Here is a 21,410-nt window from a genome sequence, read left to right on the forward strand (position 1 = left end):
ACAGGAAACTCCAATGCATTATCCTGACATAATCCCAGCACTTCATTGCTGGAAGAACTAATAGCCCTAAACTGGTAATGATATCTAATTTCCAGTGATCACCTCCCCACCCTCCATCAATGAAACTAGGCTTCCCTAAGTCTTATTGAATGGTTTTCAGTGGGAATACAGATGCTGATTTCTCTCAGACTCCTGCCATTTCTTACTTTGATGATATCAATTCTTTGGCTCATAGGAAGATAGTTAGTTCTCATGTTAATTGCAATTACCAGGGAGGAAATAGTCAAAAAAAAAAAAAGGCCAAACACCAACATCCACCTGACTTGGCTTTCTGTTTATCATAAGACATGGTAATTCCCCAAGGCTGGTTTAGATAAATACATTTTGTCCAAGTTCAGGGGCTGCAGTTTTCCCTTGCTTCATGAAATTATCAATAGGCAGGCCTTTGATCTTCCTGATCCATGCAGTTTTGCTGGCTTTTCCTGGATCAACCACTGCAGTTGACTCCCTCGCCTGATACTCCTTCATCCTGGCTTCCCCATACTCTTTCTCCTCCTTCACGGTCAACAACATGAACCTGGTGTTCATTCTAAGGGGATCGAGGGCTGTGCAGAAGCGAGCCCGTTCTTTCTTGACAGACAGGGTGGCTGTACTCACATGTGGAGCTAGCATGTGGTGCTGTTTGATGACCTGCAAACTGGTCAGGGGGCCAGTACGGCGCATTGCCCCTTCAGTTGAACTGGTCACTTGGTCTTCCTTTAAGCTGCCTGAGAACTTGGGGCGGATAATCATGGGTTGGGGGATGGTGGACTGCACTCTGGGACTGTGCAAAGAGTTCTTCAAATTGGGCTGCAGTTTCTGGGTTTCAAGGGGAACATTGGTTTTTTTCACGTCTATGGGAGGATTGCTGAATCTCAACAGATCAACTGCATGTTGGACTGATTTTCCTTTGAAATTCAGGACCTTCCTTGGGTGCGAGACTGAAGGTCCCCAGGCATCAATGACTTGGGTTTGGGGCCTATGGGGGTAGGCAAATTTCCCTGAATTATGAGCTTTCTGCAAGGCACTGATAGTCAGGAGGAATCGGTCAGGTGACATAGGCATTTTCCAGGACTTTTTCTTTTGGTGATGGATCAATTCTCCAGGAGTTTCCAGTTGTCCTTGTTTTCGTACTTTCATCACATCATCTGCTTTTTCAAAGAAAAAAAGATCAGCATTCCATGGAAAATATTAAGTACTCATGCATGAAAGTTAGAGCCATTCTAACCACTAGGCATGCTGAAGTCTTTGTTGCCTAACAGGCATGCCATCACATGGGCAGACATCCCCAGTGGTATCAGAAATGGTGATACCAGAAATGATTTAATAAAATAAGTTTTTAATAAATACGCTAGTATTGTGCAAAGTGTGTATTAGCCTCTAGATGTGATTCCAATGGTCCACATATTTTTGAAACTTCCCTTTGGGGAATGACCTTCACATACCATTTATGCTTCACACAAAGCAGGCTTTGTAAATGTGTAATAGTAACATATCTGTATTTTTCAACAACAACAACTGTATTGCAAAGTTTGATCTCTACTTATTGATCAAATTTGACTCCAAATAATCTTGGATGTTTCCCAAAATCAAACCTGTCTTCAAAGAATATATCACCCCTGGGTAATGCAAAATAATCAAAACATGACTAAAAGATGGTTCCTCCAGAGGAGTTCCCAAAATGTTTTGAACAATAGCAGCAGGTCCAAAAGCCACTGACCAGAATAAGAGATTCCCTCTGCCATAGTGTTTTATGGTCAAGGCCTCAGAGGTGTCTAAGATCATTAAGTTAACAAAAATGTCTTCACAGGCAAGCAAATCTATAAAGTCTCTTCTATTTGGGCTTTTCAGTCCCTACAATACCACACAGAAACACTGAAAGCATTATCCTCATTTTACAAAAAGGAATAACTGAGTCATGAAAAGTAGAACTGATTTGCCTAGTCTGACCTAGCAAGTAAAATCTGTATCCCAAGCTACACCAGGGAGTAAAATGCAATGGTGTGTTAAGTATATAATTTTCCTTGGCCAAATAGGTTTTAGCCCAAGATGTTTGTGTGTGGACACACTAGGACAGAAACCTCAAATTTTTCCCTGATCTTTACTTTGCTAATTAAACAATATTTTATTATAACATACAAAACTGAGTGAAAATAAGATGTCAAAATCTTCCCTGCTCTCCTTCCAAACACTAAAGAACAGATAATTTTTTCTCTTTTTATAAAAAAAATTGTGATGAGCTCATCATTTCAATTTGTCTTTTTTCATATGATAATATATTGTGGATCTCTCTCCAAGTTACTGTATACGGATCCTCCTCAAACAATTTTTAGCTATATATAATATTCCATAGTATAGATTTTTCATTATCTGCTCAACCATTGCCCCCAAGAAATGAGGAAGCTGACTGGCCAGGAACAGAGGCAGGCTGTGAGCCAAAAACTGGAAACTCAGGTCTTAGAAAGGTTCTCCCTCTATGGCCTCAAGGTAGTAAGGGGACAATTAAAGAAAACCAATCACTCTTAGGAGAAGCCAGGATCACATTCATTCTGAATTCTGAAAGATAAGCAAAGTTGTTGGCCTGCTGGACAACAAAACTAAAATTGACAGAGATAGAGACAGAAAAAGAGAGAGAATGAGTTCTAATCTCACCACTAATTCAGAATAAGGTATCACCATTCGTCTTACCTCCTGCCTCAGAGTTTGCTTCCAAAGTCTCTTGCCCACCATCTGTGCCAAGTGCTTCTTTATGAACAGGATAAGCTCTCTTCTTGCTATCTCTTTGGGGCGATTTTGGGTTTTCTTGACTTTGAGGTTGCTCTATTGACACTGCTAAATTGAATTGAGATTTAGGAAGAAACTGTAGTCATGATATACTTCAGTTAGGTGTGAATGACGAGGGCATAATAATAATACTATAATCAGTAATAATGAGGGCTGATAATTGGACTGATTTTCATCCCAAATGTCACCATTTTGGTTTTTATGGGTACATAATAATTGTACATATTTATGGGGTACATATGATATTTTGATAGATGTATACAATGTGTAATGATCAGATCATGGTAATTAAGCTATCCATCATCTCAAACATTTATCATTTCTTTGTGTTGGGAATATTCCAAGTCTTCTCTTCTAGCTATTTTGAAATATACAATAAATTATTGTTAACTATAGTCACCCCACTGTGCAGTCGAGCACTGGGACTTACTCCTTCTCTCCAGCTGTATTTTTTGTACCCAGCACCATATCACTTATTGCCATAGGAACTAAGTAGCCACCTGGAGTTTCAGGTCTAGATCACATCCTGACTCCCCTCCCACCCACTTTCCCACTGAGTTATGAAGCTTAAGCATTATCTGAAACTCTTGGTTGCCTCTTCTCAAAAGGGAGCTGACTATGTGTGGTGCGATATGCTTGGGAATGATCTATTAGTGTTCTCTATAGATCTGTAGATCCAACTTCACATGCCAAAGACAGGACAGGTGAAAAGGAGTCTTGCTACTCTAACCTACACATAATTTATTCTTCGGATGTCTTATAAATGGCATGAGCCATGCCTGCTCCCCCACTTACACACACACACACACACACACACACACACACACACACCTGGCTTTATAAGTAAGATTTTCTAGCTACACATGTCCTCTCAGAGCTCTCTCAGAGGTCTAAAGAGAAGACATTCTGTTTAGAACACTTTTCTGCTTAGAGTTACTTCTTGTCTCTGTCTTGAGGAAATAGCTATAATTAATATATGTTTGAATTTTGGGGGGTGAGGATGTTGTTTGTTTGTCTTATTTTAATGGCAAGTATTAAGGCTGGTCTTATCTACTGTACAAGGATTATAATAAGTTTGAAAATCTAGGCCTTGAAAATCAGGAGATTCCCTTTAACCGGCTAACAAATATTAGTAATTTGGTGGATGGAAGAGAATGGGTCCAACCTTCCCGAAGGGTTAAGATTTATACCTCAGGAAACCACTAGCCAAAATATCTCACAGAGAAACCAGTCCTGGGCCCCCCTCACCTCCTCAACTGATTATCACTGAAACTGCTGGGTTTGGCTCCTGTACCTGAAGGTAACTTGGCCACTTTCAGGACGACACGGGGCTTGTGAGTTTTACTTGATAGGAACTCTGTTGTCACAGTTTGTTTACTGGATACAGAGTCTCTCAGGCTATAAATCTGAGTGCTAGACCTGGAGAGAATTTCCGTGAGGCCGTTTTCTTCTTTTTCCTCCTCTCTCTCCTTATTCTTCTTTTGTTTACTTCTTTCCTGGGCGTACTGCCATTTTATGGGCTCAAACTGGAACATGAGGATGTTGCTCTCTGTGTTGACCATGATCCTGGAACCAAAACAATAAGATTGCCCACAAAAGGAGTGTGGAGGCCACCAAAAGATGCATCGTGATCAATTACGGTCCCCTCCAATGCTTAGGCCCAGGGAGCAGTGCCCAGGTAATGGCCACACTAACAGGCTAGTGTAGGGTGTTGGAGAGCCGAGGGTGGTGAAAGGTATCGGGCCATGCAGCAGAGGTCACTTTGTAGCTCTTTTCTTTAAAAAATAAATGTGAATGGACACATATGTTCTGATTGTTTCACTTCTTAAGTTAAAATATTTTTAAATGAATTTCTGTTCCTAGAACAAGTGCCAGGTACCTAAGATGCCCAGAAGCTTAAATACTCTGCACACTATGTCTTGAAACTCATTCCCTGTTTTTACAGCACAGCTTCCAAACCAATGTTTCCATTGCTGCGATGGCAATGAGGAAAACTCTCTAATGGCACCAGCGACCCTCCACGTGGACCCCACGCTTTTCACACTATCACTCCAGGGTCTCTGTGCTTTATAAAGCAGGATGAGTTCTGTCTGCTCTAATCCACACTTTTATGCCCCCTAGACGAAGAGCTTTGGAACTTGCACCCCTTCCCCAGCCCTGCCTCCCCCACCCACTAGTTTCTGTCATTTACACAAAGCAAGCTGCCCCCAACCCCATAGAGATCTCCTGTCACTGCAAACAAGAAATGGAGACTCTATGTGTAGGTTCCTTTCTGCTCCAAAAGGCTGCAATTTTAAGACCTTAATTGTTAACATAAATGCTCTAGAAAAGTAGCTTATTTTGGCTGGAAATGCTGGAATGGAAGTTGGGGACTCATTCCAATAAGAAATCTCTTCCAGAGTTTTTTTTACTTAAGCCAAAAGGAAATCATTCTCTTTGGATGCTGTGAATGAGGAAAGGCCAGAGCTGATTTGTTTTTTACAGCATCGTTACTTCATAACTGAAAAGTGTTCATTTATTGAGCCTTATTACCAGGCTACCCCCTTGAAGATGATATATAGTATTAATGAAGTTTCATTAAAAGGAAGGCAATGTGGTTCAGAGAGATTAAGTGATGTCTCAAGTGAGCCTGGGGTAGAATTTATAAATTGATGCTATTTGGTTATTTTCGCACAATATCACCCTGAACCTATTCCTGTGTAATAAGCACAGCACCGTATACAATTAGTGCAGTCATGGCACTGGTTTCTGTAAGCTCACCTGCTCAGCTCTCCCCGACTGGCCCCCTGCTGCTGCTGTAAGTCTCTCTGCATTAGAAGTGGGCATCAGAGACAGCCCATGGAGCTCCAGGCAGCTGAATGCACAGTCCAAGAGCAAGCAGGGGCCGCACCTTGGCAGACCATAGGATCCTTACAGAAGAGCTATCCTGCACCCATTGCATGATTTCCCCAAACACCCAGAATGAATGAAGAGTCAGAATGAACTATGACTGCTTCCTATTGCTAACTTTTGTGCAAAGCCCAATTAGTCCCCCTCAAGACTATTACTCCACTACAGCCAAAGTTGGAGGGAAGCATGTCCACTCTCTTCCCCTGACTGCAAATCCAGGGCTGGGATCCCAGAAGTCAGAATTGCTCACGGTTATGACCTCCACACCTATCACCCACCTGTTGCCCTGAATAAAGAAGGACAGCACAGGATCACCTCTGGCATTGGCTTTTATCACCTTCAGACAGTTCCCACTGAGGAAGTTGTAAATGCGGATCTTGCCGTCTCCACAGGCGCTGATGACCCGGAGGAAGAGAAGGGACACATGAAGCACCTCCCTGAAAGGAAACAGAGCAACAGGCAGTATCCGGCAAACTGCTTGGGCTTGACTATAGTTTAGGATATTTTGTGTGTGGTTGGGAGGCAGTGGCCATAACTGTCTTAAAGCCCGTGTTTGCCATCATTTTATAATCCCGGATGTCAACCATGCACTTTCAAGGCATACCTCTTGCTAGTCTGCAGTTACTTTTCCTGCAGTTAGGTCACAGTGCCACAAGGGGGCAAAACAAAAAGGCTGGTGTCACAGGTTTTTGTTTGTCTGTTTTTTGGTCTACTATATAGATCACCATGTTTTTCTCTTGCAATTTGATTTCTAGCTATCTACTTATACAAAAGTCATGCTGAGAATTATTTAATGTTTTGATTCCTTTTAAACTAATATTATATAAAAAAGAAAAAACAAGAGGGAAAATGATTATATAAGGCAAAACCTTTTATTTTAGCAGTTTCTTTTTGCTCTTAAATTAGTGGCTTTCCTTCTTTCAGTGAAACATCCTTAAGGAAAATTGTACCCAGAGATGAGATTTATGAGTCTCCTTTGTGATGACTAGTAGGAGAAGAGAGGAGACCAGGAGGAGGAAGACCTAGGCAGATTCCTCCGACAAAATCCTCCCTACAATAGCTGGGTTCACATTGGACCTCAGATATGTGGAGCATTCAATTCTAAGAACTATAATCATCCCATTTCTGTTAATGACACTGAAAAGTTGAATTTAATGCCACCAATTTGTTAGATTCTATATGCAAAGCAAGTCCATCGATCACTGCCTTGTCTACCCAGCCAAGTCCATCCATGGCCTAGCTCATGTGCTACCTTCTCCAAAAAGCCATCCCTTATCTCAGTCTCCTCCCCACATCTCCCCTTCCCCGCCCATCACACATGTACAAAACCTCCAGGTATACTATCATGTATAAGTATAAGACTATTCATGTCTTTTTCATCGCTGAATGCTCATTACCTAGCACAACACCTAGCCCACAGTAGGCCCTCAATATATATTTGGTGAAAAAAAAGACTGTCTGCTCATGTTTTCAGAGTATGGTCATTTCTACAGTGCGTTAAAAGAATATCTATCCGTGGCATTTGGCCTTAGCCTTGGTCAGATCCCAGGGCTAGATGAAGATTTTTCATGGCCCTAACCACTAACAAAATAGAAATAACAAAGACCCCAAAAGGCAGAAACATGTTTAGCCCATTTGAAGGACAGCAAGGAGGCAAATGTGACTTGAACCCCTCCTTATGTGATCGATAGGTAAGATAGATGATAGATAGTTAGACCTAAGTTGTAAAATAAATATTGAAAAGTCCAACAGAGTTCTAAGTTTTTCAAGATGAAAATATAACTTTGTTGGTGCCCTAAGCAGCAACTCAGTAATTGAGGACTGGGAGAAAAGTCCTGAGATAGAAGGGTTTGTCTCTTGGTGTATCTCTTTTGGTCTTGCTGAGCTGAGCCTACACTTCCCTTCTCATAGGTTCCTGTGACATTTGGTGGGTCTGTCTACGCCACTGTAGCCTACTGATTAAAAGCACAGGCTTTGGGATCAAAAAACTTGGGATCAAAACCTGACTCTACCACTTACTGGCTGCATAACCTTGAGGGAGTAACCTCTCAGTCTTCAGTTTTTTTCTTCTATGAAATGGGGATAGTAATTTCTTCCTCACAGGATTGCTGTCAGGATTAAATTAATTAAGGTATTTTAAAAACTTAGCCCAGTACCTGATACAATAGTGATATTATGATATTAGGACAGCCCAGTCTTCTTTCAGGTTTTATCCTGCCTTAGAAATAAATTATTTGTCTCCTTCTTTGCTCTTTTGCTCCTTGTTCATCAAAGACACTGCAGAAAGTAATATCAGTGATAATAATAGAGCAAAGAACTCTGAAATTGTGCTCTTCCATAAAAGCAATGGAAAAATTCATTAAAAAAAAACAAACATCACAATGAACTTTTCCAGAACTCTGGGAAAAAAACAAAGGTGTGCAACAACCCAGAGAGTGCTCAGACAAGTAAAATGGCTTTGTGTCAGTAAGAACAGTGAGCTTTGTGGCCTGTCAAACTGCCCTAGTCCCATTCCTCACTCCCCAGCTTAATGGTAGCCATGGACATAACAGTACAGATTCCTGGTACTAGAGGGAACAGAAAGGACTTCATTCATTATTTGACCTGTCTGGTAGCTTCCTGGAAGCCTGGATCAAAAGGCTTGTGTTTATGTCACCTGACTAGGAATTCATCCATTGTTAAAGCTGCTACCTGGGGGGCATTTGTTGAAAACATTTACAAGCAAATGTTGTAGTTACTGCTACCTGAGGCAATAGATGTCCATTACTGCAAACAATACACTAACCAGAAAGCTTTGGAGGAAAGGCTGGGGAATGAAATGTCCATGAAGGTTTTGAAAAACTCAGACACATTCCTGGAAATCTAAATGGCCACACACATGCCCAGGGCTGTGCACATGCTTAAGAAAGACCTGAGAAAGCCCTAAGCTCTCACCCCTGGCTAACCTTGATGTTCTGTATGAACAGGAAGTGAGCACTAGGATAGAGTTGTAAACTACCTAGCTGAATGTTGAAGTCTTCCAGCAACAGGCATACAGAGCCCTTTGACAAAGAGTGGGAAAAAATTGGTTCTAGGTGTTCAGATAAATCTCTGTCAAGTCATTTGCTCACCACCAAGCTAATAAAACAGAGACTTTAGTGGCCAAAGAGAAAGAATACAGACTTCACAAAATTAGTTCAGAAAAGTCCCTAAACAAACTATAAAAACTATTAATACAATAAGCAGCAACAAAAACAAACCTTGAAAACAGGCGAAAATCTGAATCTGATTTCCAGAGTTGTGACATTACAATATTCAAAATATTCAGTTTGGGGGCTAGGCACAATGATTCATGCCTGTAATACTAGCACTTTGGGAGGCCAAGGCATGAGAATTGCTTGAGGCCAGGAGTTCAAGACCAGCCTGAGCAACATAGCAAAACCCTGTTTCCACAAAAAATTGAAAAAAAATTAGCCAGGCACAGTGGCACACACCTGTAGTACCAGCTACTCAGGAGGCTGAGGCAGGAGGATCACCTGAACCCAGGAGTTCAAGGCTACAGTGAGCTATGATCAGGCTACTGCACTCCAGTGGGGGCAACAGAGCAAAACTCTTGTCTCTTAAAAAAAATTTAAAGAAAAAAAATTAAAGAAATTTAAAGAAAAAAATTTAAAAAAAACGAAAATTCTTTTAAGAGGCAGAGTCTCACTCTGTTGCCCTGGCTAGTGTGCAGTGGCATCATAATAGCTCACTGCAACCTCAAACTCTTGGGCTCATTATCAATCAGTTAGATATATTTTTGAGGACTTGGGGGAGAAGGGAACCTATAAATGAAAGCATTGAACGTGTCTTCCAGATGTCTATGGCTTTTCTGTTAACAAGAGTCAACCAATATGAATGGGGCTGTCATTCAATCAAAGTAGGTGTTGTCCGAGGTCTCATAGCAGAAGCAGAGTGGGAGACTCATGCAGTGGTGGAATGGTGACCAAATTGCTGGGTTTGCTGGAAACAAATTATTTTCCAATAACTAGCTAAATCCTACTGAATCCTGCTTAGAAGGTTTTAAAAACATACAATTGCCATTTTGGTGTCATAAAGTTTGACTCCCTCCTTGAGATCAAGGCTTGATAGTCCAGATGACATGCTAAAAGGCTGATAATTATCTAAGGGTTGGCTAAATCACTGCACATGGGCCCTTTCTGGCACCCACCTGTTAATAATTCAGTCATACACCACAGACAGAGGACATGCACATATACACGCATACCCCCTTACACCTTCCATAAGACCAGTTGTGCCTGTCTGAAAGGTTCCTAGGAGAGTATAAGGATATCTAGGGCCATAATTTACTAAGATAAATACACCCTGAGAGATCCCCTGGAAACTCCACTCACTTTTGAATCAATTAAGATAGCATTTAGTTTCCTGGAAATTTGTATAATGCATTCAGGGGAAGGTGCATTATTGACATAGTGTAAGAGGGGTGTAAAGCAGCCTATGACACCCATGACCATGGCAGAATCATTAACTGACCACAATACCCTTTCCAAATAAGCCCAGATGTGACCTCAGAACACTTATTAATTGGCTCCAAGCAGCCACCACTAAATTTGAATTGAATTGTAAAATGAAATCCATTTGCTGTCCTGAAATGGAATCTGGCCCACAGACATAGGTATTAGCTTCTTTTTTTAAGGCCTTAGCTGTTTTTAAAACTTTGGCACTCGGATCATTTTAAGCTTTTATGAGCACAAACTTCCTGGATAAAGACCAAGTCCAAGAATTTTCTGGAATTATTTGGAATGGTTCTGCTAGTATTCATATGTCTGGTCAATAACAGGTATGGCATAACATAAACATAAAACTTCAATAACTTGTCAAAACCCACATCTGGTAGTACTATTTCTCAAGAGACACGAGGGGAGGTGGGAGAGGGAATGGCCAGACAGAGACGATGGTGGGGAAAATGGGCACCGGGTGGAAAAGGAGGGGAGCAGAAGCGGGTGAGGCACAGAGCGGAGGAGAGGCCGGCAGCGGACAGAGGGCCTGGCCAAGACCGCAGGCCGGGCTGTGACAGGGAGCGGGGAGCACCAGGCTTGTCAGTCGCGGCTCCAGCGGCACCTACTTTGGATGCTTGAAGGCCATCAGGCAGCGCTCGTACTTGCCCACCATGCTCCAGGCCATGACCAGCCCGTCAGCACTCCCCGACAGGACATGCCACTCATCAAAAAACAGGCATTTCACAGCTCCCTGGTGGCCACTGAGAGTCTGCAAGAAATGACGCCGCTGCTTTCAGCCCCTCTTCAACTCGGACTGTGACACCTCCCAGAACCAAAGCTGGAGGCTTCCTCCGAGGAATCCCTGAATCACGCTCCCAATCCACGACTGCCGCTCACTCAGCACGGCCTGAGCTGACTTCTCCTTTGCTCTAAGAGGGCCAGCGGCGCCCATGCCTCCCTCTCTCGAAGGGCTTTCTCCCCAGTTAAGGAGGAACGTGATCAGGGAGGGGACTTGCTCCACCGGGTCTGTGGCTGTGGCAGACCCCATCTTCTTGGAGCACCAGAGAGGGCCAGAGATCGCTGTCTGCTGCCGGCAGATGAGTGAAGGTGAGGGGCCCCAACCCGGCTCCCTGCCAGGACCCGGAGTGCACACGGGGCGCCCTGTGCCTGCAGCTGCTGGCTCGACAACAATGGCAAGACTGATGGGGAAAAATCCACAAGCCAAGCCAGCCCCCTTTTCACTATGATCCTGAGTTCCTGGTGCAAATGACACATCAGCACCATCCACTGAGGCCAGGGGTTCAACTCCAGCAAGAACTTGTTTTGTGAACACCCAATCACTTTCAACACTGCCAATGTTCTCTCTTCATTGGCGAGTAAGGACAAAAGAAACGTGTCTGTTCATCCCCCAATGTTTTGGCCTTACTGACAGAGTAAGGAGGTAAAAAAAAATGCTTTGTTCATCCCCTCAGTCTACCCCTCATCAGGGTAGAATGCTCTGGAATAGAAAAAGGCACTTGACCTCTGCTGCTGTTAAAAGGCCCTAAGGCCGGCATCCCTTGCTGAGTCCGAATGCAGCCTTCCTGCTCCATGCCCATGACAACCTGGTGGAGCCCCTACCCTCCACGGACTCAGCATGGCCCGCTCTGCAGCCCTCCCCCAGGACGGCCTGGGGAGCGACATGGGGCATCCCCTCCATCCCCTCCAACCCGTCACCGCCACGGCCCTGCCCCCAGCCCACTGCCCTCGCACCTTGACAAGCTGGGCCATGGCAACGTGCCACACTTTGACTATCCCTCGCTCACAGCTGCTCACGATATAGGTGTCATTGATCCTGGTGGCCAAGATGGGGTCTTTGTGTTTAAATGTCTTCAGGCACTTCCCTGTGTCCAAATCCCACTCTGAAGAGGAGAAGGAGAGAGGAAAAGAAACAGGACTCGAGGAGAGGTGAGGGAGAGGGGAGGGGGGAAACCGTTCTGGTGCCATCCACTCCCCCTCACAGAGGCCAGGACTAGCCCAGCCCTTCAACCAGACTCTAGAAGGCCCTCGCTTGGCCTGGCAGCCCCCGGGGCAGGCTCACCACCAGCTCCACATCCCTACAACACAGCTGCCCGCCCGTGGGTGGGCCCTTGGGAGAGCTGGCAATGCAGAGGACCTTGGCCCTGACCTAGAACTCAGCCCTGGAGTCCACGTGCTAGACAGCTCGTCTCCAATAAGCCTATTCCTCAAGTCTGAAAAAATGCTTGCTGTCGGGTAGAGCTCACGAAAATCACGGCAAACGTTTGGTGTTGTCATTCCTCCCGGACACTGGCTTCCTGACCACACTTTCTGTCCCCAGAAGAAAATAAAGTTGTCGTCTACCTTCACTTACATTTTTAAATATTTCTGGATCTGCTTGTGGACTTTATGGAGCTGCTGCTTCCACACCGACGGTGTCAGAGCAGCTTCTGCATCCTGCAGGTGTCGCGTGGGGAGGAGCGCGCGGAGGGCGGGTGGGAGAACAGAGCTAAAAGGAAGGATCTGAAAGTGGGCACCCTTAATTCAGGAATGAAAACATTAAGTCTGCTTCATCAGTCCCCAAAGCACCTTCCTCCTCAGGAAAGAGAACGAGTGGCCTGGGACAAAATAATAACTGTGGCTGATACTTATGTGGCACTAACAGAAGATGAGCCAGGAGCCATTCGAGCTGGTTACAATAACAATGCAGGGATTAACTCACCTTCGTGAGACAGGTACTATTATTATTATTCCCCACTGCAAAGTTGAGGAAAGTGAGGCATAGAAAGGCTCAGTTACCTCCTGAGGGGGCCACAGGTGGTGGGTGGCAGAGCTGGGATTTGAACCCAGGGAGTCTGGACCCAGAGGCCATGCTCTTAATCATTTATGCTAAGTTAATTCTAAGTACATAAGTATGCTTTTCCTCACTTATTTTTTATGTATATATCTTGGGCCATTTATAAAATTGCCAGTGCAAAAATTGAAAGATGAATTAAAAGATTCACTGGTAAGGTGAATTTTAAAGAATTTTAAAAGTGAAGGGTTGCCTTTCAGGTCTCTAATAGTCTCCTTGTTCATTCTATTTTTGTAATCCAGGCAGGCTGGTGGCCGGGACCAGGAATAGGGTGAAGCGAGAGAGATTTTGAAATTTGTTCATCGTGGATTTTGTGCATTAATTTTGCCTTTTTAACTATTGCACTGAAATGTGTATCTTGATCACTGAGGAGTTTTTTTGGTGTCTCCTTAAATTTTACATCTGGGGCAAGGACCTAACTCCTCACCCCTCCAGTCCTGGCCCTGCTGGCGGCCCAAGAGACTCTTCCAGCCTGCTGGGGGGCCATGGCTGCCCTTCCATCTCAACCCTCACCGGGGCAGCTCTCATCCTTTCTGTGGCGCTCCCCAAAGCAACCACAGCAATGACTACTCGGTCAGGCCGAGGAGGGTAAGGAAGAACAGTGAGATTTCCCAAGCAGCTCTGCATGTTTGTGTATGACGCCACTTCACCGCCCCTTTCCCACACGGCTTCCTTCCACCTGCTCCTGATGTGCTGTGGCTCCCAGGTTCCTTGCTTCCCTTCTCTTCTCACTCTTCCCTGGTATTCTTCTACTAGAATCTCATCCACACCTAGGGCTTCCACCTTTCTCTATAACTGACAACTACCAGGTCCACACATCCTGGGCCCCAGACCAATGTATCCACAACTGCATCTGTCTTCTGGAAATTCTCACCTGGGTGCCCTCAGGAATCTCATCCTCACTATGTCAGCTCTCTTATGGCTGCTATAACGAATGCCCACAGCTTAGCGGCTGAAAACAACACCAATGTGTTATCTAATGGAAGTCCACTGTGATCTCACAAGGCTGAAATCAAGGTGTCTATAGGGACACTTTCCTTCATGGAGGGTTGGGGGTGGGGCATCCATCTCCTTGCCCATCTTCCAGAGGCCGCCCACACTCCTTGGCTCACGGCCCCTTCCTCCAGCAATGTCGGGTCTCTCTGACCGCTGTTCCATGGTCACGTCTCCCTTTGATCACAGCCCAGACAGATTCTCTGTTTTTAAGGATGCGTGTGATTACATTGGATCCACCCCAATAACTCAGGAGAATCTCCCCATTTTAAGGTCTTAATTGGGTCACATCTGTGAAATCCCTTTTGCCAGGCAAGATGACATAGTCACGGATTTCAAGGATTAGGACGTAAACAATTTTGGTTGGCCATTATTTTGCCTACCACACCCAACATGTCCAAAACTGAACCTGTGACCTCCTCCTCATTCTCACCCTACGCTGTTCTTCCCTTGGAGTCCTTATTTTCATTAATGGTTTTTCCATATACCCAGTGGCCTTATCATCTGCTCCTCCACCTTCCTCGCTTTTCCTATCCAGTTGGGGGTAAAATCCTGCCAATTTCCCCCTGAGCGATCTCCCTTGGGTCTGGCCCATGGAATGCAGAGTCACATCTGTCCAGTCTCTTCGCACTTGCTTGTTCTCAGACATTCAGAAGACACTGTGGCAGTTGTCTAGACCAAATAACATCTTAACTTGTCCCCTATCTCCACGTAGTCACCCCTCTCTGAATCTTTCTTCCAAACTGTCACTAGAGTTATCTCTCTAAAGTATACATTTGATCATGTCAGTTCCCAACTTAAAATGCATTCCTGGCTTTCCACGTCCCCAGGATACTGTTCAGTTCTGTACCATGCTGCAGAGGCCCTTTATAATCTGGTCCCAAACAGATTTACCAGCCTTATCTCCACAACTGGTGGTCCAGCCACACCAAACAACACCTCAAGACCACGCTCAAAGAGCACCCCACCTGCGGAGCTTTCCCTAATTCACTCTCATCCATATGGTGCCTTAGATCTCTGCATGTGGTTAGGAGCACATGATTTAGAGATGGTGGTCTTGGGTGTGAATGCTGCCCCCCACCACCACTTAGCAGCTTGACTGGGGCAAGTTGTTTTTCTCCATGAGTTTTGGATTCCTCATCTGCATCCACTTCATGGAGCTCTTGTGAGGATGAAATAAGATAATATATACAAAGCAACTGTTACAGTGCCTGTCACAAAATTGGCACTCGGTAAATGGCAGCTGTTATCATTCATGTATATATTATATCCCCCATTCTATATTCACACATCTGCTTTCACTGAGAGACTGTGAGCCTCTTGGAGAAATAAAGAGCCACATTGAAGGGATCATGTTGCGTTCACTTTCTCCTCGTCAGCACCTCGCACAGCATGTCTCACCTTGCAGGGCTTTAGCAGCCGTGGAACAGACAGGCTGGAGGATATATGTGTGTGTGGACAGATGGATGAATGAAAGAATAAATGACTGCCTATAGAAATGAGCAAAACGAGCATTTTGGTAACCCATGGATTTGGGGAAACGTTTTAGAAAATTTAAGGCATTTCTTTCTCACCTTTGACCTGGCAATCTCTTGCTCCTGATGCGATCCTGTTCTTATATAAATCTATGCAAGTGATTGTCCCCTGGTGGCCATTGAAGATTCGTACACAACTCCCACTTTTCAGATCCCAGTATCTGCAGGAATCAGGCCAAAAAAAATGTTTTTGAGATTTTCTGAGGGCCCAGGGGATCACACTATGCAGAGTCCCTTTAGATCAGTAAGTAGTTGGAAAGCAGCAGAGTTTCATGGTCAAACTTAGAGTCCGAGGCCCGGATTTGAACGCCAGTCACAGCACCTATTTGGTGTAACTTAGGGAAAGTTACTTTATTTCTATGTCAGCCTCATTTCCTCGTTGATGAAATGGAAGTGATAACAACAGCAGTTACCTCACACTGGTTTTGTGAAGAATTAAGTGCACTAATGCAGTGATTGTCAACCAGGGGGGATTTCTACACGGAAGGGCCATTTGGAAATGTCTAGAGACATTTTTAATGGTCACAAGAAGGGAGGAAAGTGCCACTGGCCTCTAGTGTGTAGAAGCCACCTATGCTGCCAAATGTCCGATGTTGCACAGGGCAGCTCCACAACAAAGAATTTTCCAGCCCCAGCTGTCAATAGTGCAGAAGCTGAGAAACTCTGCACTAACACATGTGACATTAGAACGGTACTAACTCGAAGAAAATGCTTGATAGATATTAGGTGGTTTTAGGTGGAAGGGTCCCTGGAATGACCACCAGGCTTAGAATCCACAGCACTGACTCAACGGTAGAAATGACCTTCAAACAAAAGCAACAGAATAATTTACCACAGTCATTTAGATTCAAAATATCTTATATATCTAAAGCATATCTAAGAGATATATGGGAACGTGTATGAGCCACACATTTATTAATTTATTTACTGAAGATGGGGTCTCAATAAGTTGCCTAGGCTGGCCTTGGAACTCACGGGCTCAAGCGATCCTCCCACCTTAGCCTCACCAGTAGCTGGGACTGCAGGCATGTGCCACCTGCCTCTCAACTGCCACTGATACAGACTTCCACCTCAGCCAGGCTGCTTTTGTGACAGGACAAAGTGAAATGTTAGGATAATGGGCTCTGGAGGTAGGCTGCCTGAGGCCCGATCCCAGGCCACAACTTACTAGCTGTGTGACCTTGGGTAAATAACCGAACCGCTCTGTACCTCAGTTTCTTCATCTGTAAATTGGGGATAATAATGGTACTTATCTCACTGAGTTATTGTGAGACTTGGCACATAATAAATGATTAATAAATGTTTCTTGTGCAGTTTTTTTTGATATGTTAAGCTTTTCCTTCTAATATTCCCAAAGGCCCAGCAGCCTCACTGACGTCTTACTCGTCTGTCAGAAACTACTCCGCAGCCACAGTGCGGGGGCAGCATCCCCATGCTCCGAAAGAAAGCACGTTTCAAATTTCTGTTTCCAACAACATGGCAGTCCCTGTGTCCAGGTTAATTTCCTTCATTTATGCAGAAAACTGTTCACTTCATTTAAAAATAAACAAATAAAATGGAAACCCTACATTGGGCCACAAAGTTGAGCTGCAAGTGTATTAAAGAACTGAATGCAAAAGGTGAAACTATAAAGTTACTAGAAGAAAATAATAGAAAATATCTCTGTGACCTAGAAGTGGGAAGAACCACAGACATAAGAGGAAAAAAATGCTGATAAACTGATAAATTTTATTACATCCATATTAAGAATTTTTGTTCAACAATGGATACTATGAACAAAGCTAACGGATAAATTAAGCAATAGAGACAATATCTGCAGTTTTAAAACTATAACAAAAGAGTAATATCTAGAAGGAAATAGAAGGAACTGCAAATCGCTGAGAAAATTAGAGGGGTCCCAATAGAAAAGTAGGCAAGGACATGATCAGGCAATTTATAATACAAAAGAAGTCACAAAAGGGGATCAGCAAACTCATTAGTAACCAGGGTAATGTACATGGCAATGGTTTTACACATATTCGTTTGGCAGAAACTGGAAAGCTAGATAATGTCCAGCATTGGTCTGGAAGCAGAGACACATGGGTCCTGCCGGGGAGCATGCAGACTGGTGTGGTCATTCCGGACTTCAGTCTGGTACTGCTTACTTAAACCAGGTGCTGCCTAACCTACGTCTCAGCAAGTGCACTCCTGGGTTCATATCCCTAAAAAGAACCTCACAGTGTCCCTGAAGGGACATATACAAAGATGTTCAACGCAGCAGTATTTGGAGACAACCTAGTGTCCATCACTAGAGAAGCAAGTTGGTAAACCATGTACGCAAACCACAGAGTGCTACACAACAGCCATAAACAGCTGACTACACAGATGAATGATAACACAGACGACTCTTTGAAACATAGGGTAGGTGCAAAAGTTAGAAACCAAGAGGGGTTTACCACAATACTATGGGTGTGAATTATAAATACATGTACAAAATACTCCAATACACATTTTGAAAGAACACACATAAATAAAAAGATACACACTAAGAAAGACTAGGTGGTAACTCATGCAGGGAAGAGAACTGGAGTGAAGAATAGAGATGAATGAATGAATAAATAAATAAATAAAAACAGGAGCGGAGCCTTACACAGACCAGTGATGATATGACATGAACTGAGAAGTATAATCAGCTCAATCCTCTGCACTCAAAGTCCAAAAAAGAATGAAAACAAACAAAAAAGATTTTGATGGAAGTGTAAAGGTCCAAGAATAGCTAAAACACTCTGCAGGTGAATGAGATGAGGGACTTGCCCTACCCGATATAAAGACTTTAAAAATCAAACTAATTAAGACAGTTTGGCATTGACCAAGGATAGCCAAACAGACCAATGAAATAGAGTAGAGAGTCCAGAAATAGAAAGGTACTGACACTTGTCTTATGACAAAGCCAGTATCACAGAACAGTGGAGGAAAAGACGGTCTTGTCCAAAAACGGTGCTGACATAATTGGGTATCCAAATAGGAAGGAATTGGACTCCTACCTCATAGCATAACAAAAACCAGGATTTTTGAAAAATCAGGTAGATTAAAGACCTAAAGATGAAAGGCAAAACAAAAAAAATTAAAAAATAATTTTTTTAAACTTTAAAAAAGATACCACAGGAGACTCTCTTCATGACTTTAAGGTAGAGAAGGAATCTTAACATGTTGCAGAGAGCTTTAATCATTTACAAATGCTACTACATCAAAGTTAAGAATTCCTGTTCATGAAAACACACCACAGATAGTGAACTGACAGGTCTCAAATTAGAAAAAGGAATTTGCAACACAAAAATAAAGAATTAATATCCAGAAATTACAAAAAATTCTTATGAATCAAAAATAAAAGGATATGTAAATCAACAAAAAAAGTGCAAAAAAAAAAAAGAAAAACCACTGAACACGAATTTCATAGAAGAGGAAGCACAAATGGTTCCAAAACATATTATGATGGTTAATTTTACATGTCAACATGGACGGTATTATTGGCTGAGGTTAACATTTAAAGCAGTGAACTTTGAGTAAAGCAGACTGCCCTCCATGATGTGGGTGGGCCCCATCCAGTCAGCTGAAGGCCTGAATAGAACCAAAGTCTGATTTCCCCAAGTGAGAGGGAATTCAACAGGTGGCCTTGGGTTTCATCAGCACCATTGGCTCTCCTGGGTCTCCAGCCTCTCGGCCCACACTGCACATTTTGGACTTGCCAGCCTTCATGATCATGCAAGCCAAGGCCTTAGAATAAATCTCTTTCTATGTTTCTATGTATATACAAGTCCTACTGGTTCAGAACTCTGACTAATACACATACGAAAAGGTGTTCAACTTCACTAGCAATTAATTAATTAAAATTAAAACCCCAATAAAACTCAGTGGGTTTTATTTAATACCCATCAGATCAACAAAACTGTTAAAGACTGACAATAATAAGCATTGGTGAGAATCTATAAGAAGGGATATTCTCATAACCTGCTGGTGGGAATGTAAATTAATACAACCACTTTGGAAAACAGTTTAGTACTCCTTCCTAGGAATTCTCCTGCTAAGAATATACCTTTAAAAAAAACTCACGCAGGTGGGCACCAGAAAACATATCCATGGGCAGCACTCTTTGAAAGAATTAAAAACTAGAAACAATGCAAATGTTCACCAAGAGAAAAATACATAAATGAGTTATGATACAATCATCCAATAAAATACTGTATCTCCATAAAAATAAATTAATTTCTGTTACCCAAATCATATGGGTGAATCTCAAAAACAGTTCAATATAAGAATAGAGTACTGACAAATTTTAAAAATATGATTCTGTTTATATAAAGGTCAAAAATGGGCAAAAGTAATTAATATATTTGGAGATAAATAAGCAGAAAGTGAAAACTATAAAGAGACACAAGGGAATAATTAGTGTAAAATTTAGGATAACATTACGTCTAGTTGGAAGGAAAAAAGAAGCAAGAAGAGAAGGACACAGGAGGGTTTGAGGAATGGTTACATCCTCTTTCTTGGCCTGAGTAATGGGCCTATGGATGCGAATTGAATTATTTAAAAATATATGTATAAATACATTTTAAACACTATTTTGCTTCTATACTATATTTTATTGCCAGAAAAAAAACTACTTTCCCCTAAAGGAATCTATAAGAAGAAATATAAATTATGTCTTCATCTATGAATGCTAAAAAAAAGAAACTATTTCGATTCGTAGTCATCAACTAGAAAATATATCTGATAATTCTTACAAATCTATTTCATCCAAAGTTTAAACAACATATAAATTCTTGTCTTTTACATTGCCAAAAAAAAAAAAAAGTTGTAGGTATTCTAGAAGTCAGTATCACTTTTCAATAAATATAAATAGGAAAAGGCAGGGACAGTTCTTACACGAGCTGCCTTTAGGCCCTAGGTGGATGGGGATCATGATGTCCTTGGACCTCTCACCTGATACTTAGGTCATAACTTCCGCTTAGGAGAAAGTTTTCCTCCTCACACAAGAAGAGGGCCCGGACGCTCCCAGCATGGCCTCGGAATTCCACGGGTAACTTCGTGAATTGCATGATGTCCAGAAGGTGGATCTTCCGATTAGATGACACAGCCACCAAATCTCCCCCAGAATAGTGGATGACTCTGCTGTTGTCCCACCTGAGTTGCCAGGGGAAAAGGGTTATCCATGAAAGTAGAGTTCGGGTCCTTCCTGGAACTTACCTAGCAGTGACTTTTGCATACAATGGTGCTGACAGGCAAAATTGAAGGCAACAGAAGGCGGCTGAGCATTAACAGGCCCTGAGGGAGTCCCTACACTTATACCTTGACAAAAATGCATTTCAGGTAGATTTAAAACCTAAAGACACAAGGCAAAATTATTTTTTTAAAAAAAATTCTGCTAAGGTATGCTAAATCCCCAAGAGAGAGAATAGAGCTTGTGGCATTTCCTAGATTTATTTGACCATGGAAACCTTTTTTCATGGAAAACCTCAGAGGAACACAATTGGGAAGCCTTACACACATTGCTTTCTTTTCTTTTCTTCCTTTAACTGATATCCAGGGAGCACACACTGGGTTCAAAGTCCTGTGCTAGTTGGTGCCATGGAAAATACAAAGATGAATAAGACATGGACCCGGCAACGTGCTTTCAGTGAGCTTACAGTCCAATAAAACTAGGTGAGTTGAACTCATTTTCCAATCATGGGATTATGAGCAAATAGGTAAAATATGAACAGGATGGCCAAATAATTTATTGTCCAAACTGAGACTTTTTTATTGTGAAAGGGGACACTATTATTAAGTACACTAGGACCACAAAGCAAAGTGGGATTACTCCAA

At 42.8% G+C, this 21,410-nt stretch overlaps 1 protein-coding gene across 2 annotated transcripts in view; it reads right to left on the bottom strand.

Annotated features, from left to right (window-relative positions):
- Positions 1 to 322: 322 nt before the first annotated feature.
- FBXW10B (F-box and WD repeat domain containing 10B) overlaps positions 323 to 21,410 on the bottom strand; it is a 30,255-nt gene continuing 9,167 nt past the window's right edge. For both annotated transcript variants that reach the window (XM_045526833.1, XM_045526834.1), the window contains 8 exons: positions 20,529 to 20,729; positions 15,609 to 15,730; positions 11,943 to 12,091; positions 10,817 to 10,959; positions 5,991 to 6,149; positions 4,118 to 4,389; positions 2,728 to 2,871; positions 323 to 1,187 (listed from right to left, as the gene is read on the bottom strand). In XM_045526833.1, coding sequence (XP_045382789.1) covers positions 370 to 1,187; positions 2,728 to 2,871; positions 4,118 to 4,389; positions 5,991 to 6,149; positions 10,817 to 10,959; positions 11,943 to 12,091; positions 15,609 to 15,730; positions 20,529 to 20,729 — 2,008 coding nt within the window. In that variant the 3' untranslated portion in view covers positions 323 to 369. The remainder of the gene's footprint in view (positions 1,188 to 2,727; positions 2,872 to 4,117; positions 4,390 to 5,990; positions 6,150 to 10,816; positions 10,960 to 11,942; positions 12,092 to 15,608; positions 15,731 to 20,528; positions 20,730 to 21,410) is intronic.

This window comes from Lemur catta, chromosome 15 (assembly GCF_020740605.2).
Source record: "Lemur catta isolate mLemCat1 chromosome 15, mLemCat1.pri, whole genome shotgun sequence".
Lineage (NCBI taxonomy): Eukaryota > Metazoa > Chordata > Mammalia > Primates > Lemuridae > Lemur > Lemur catta.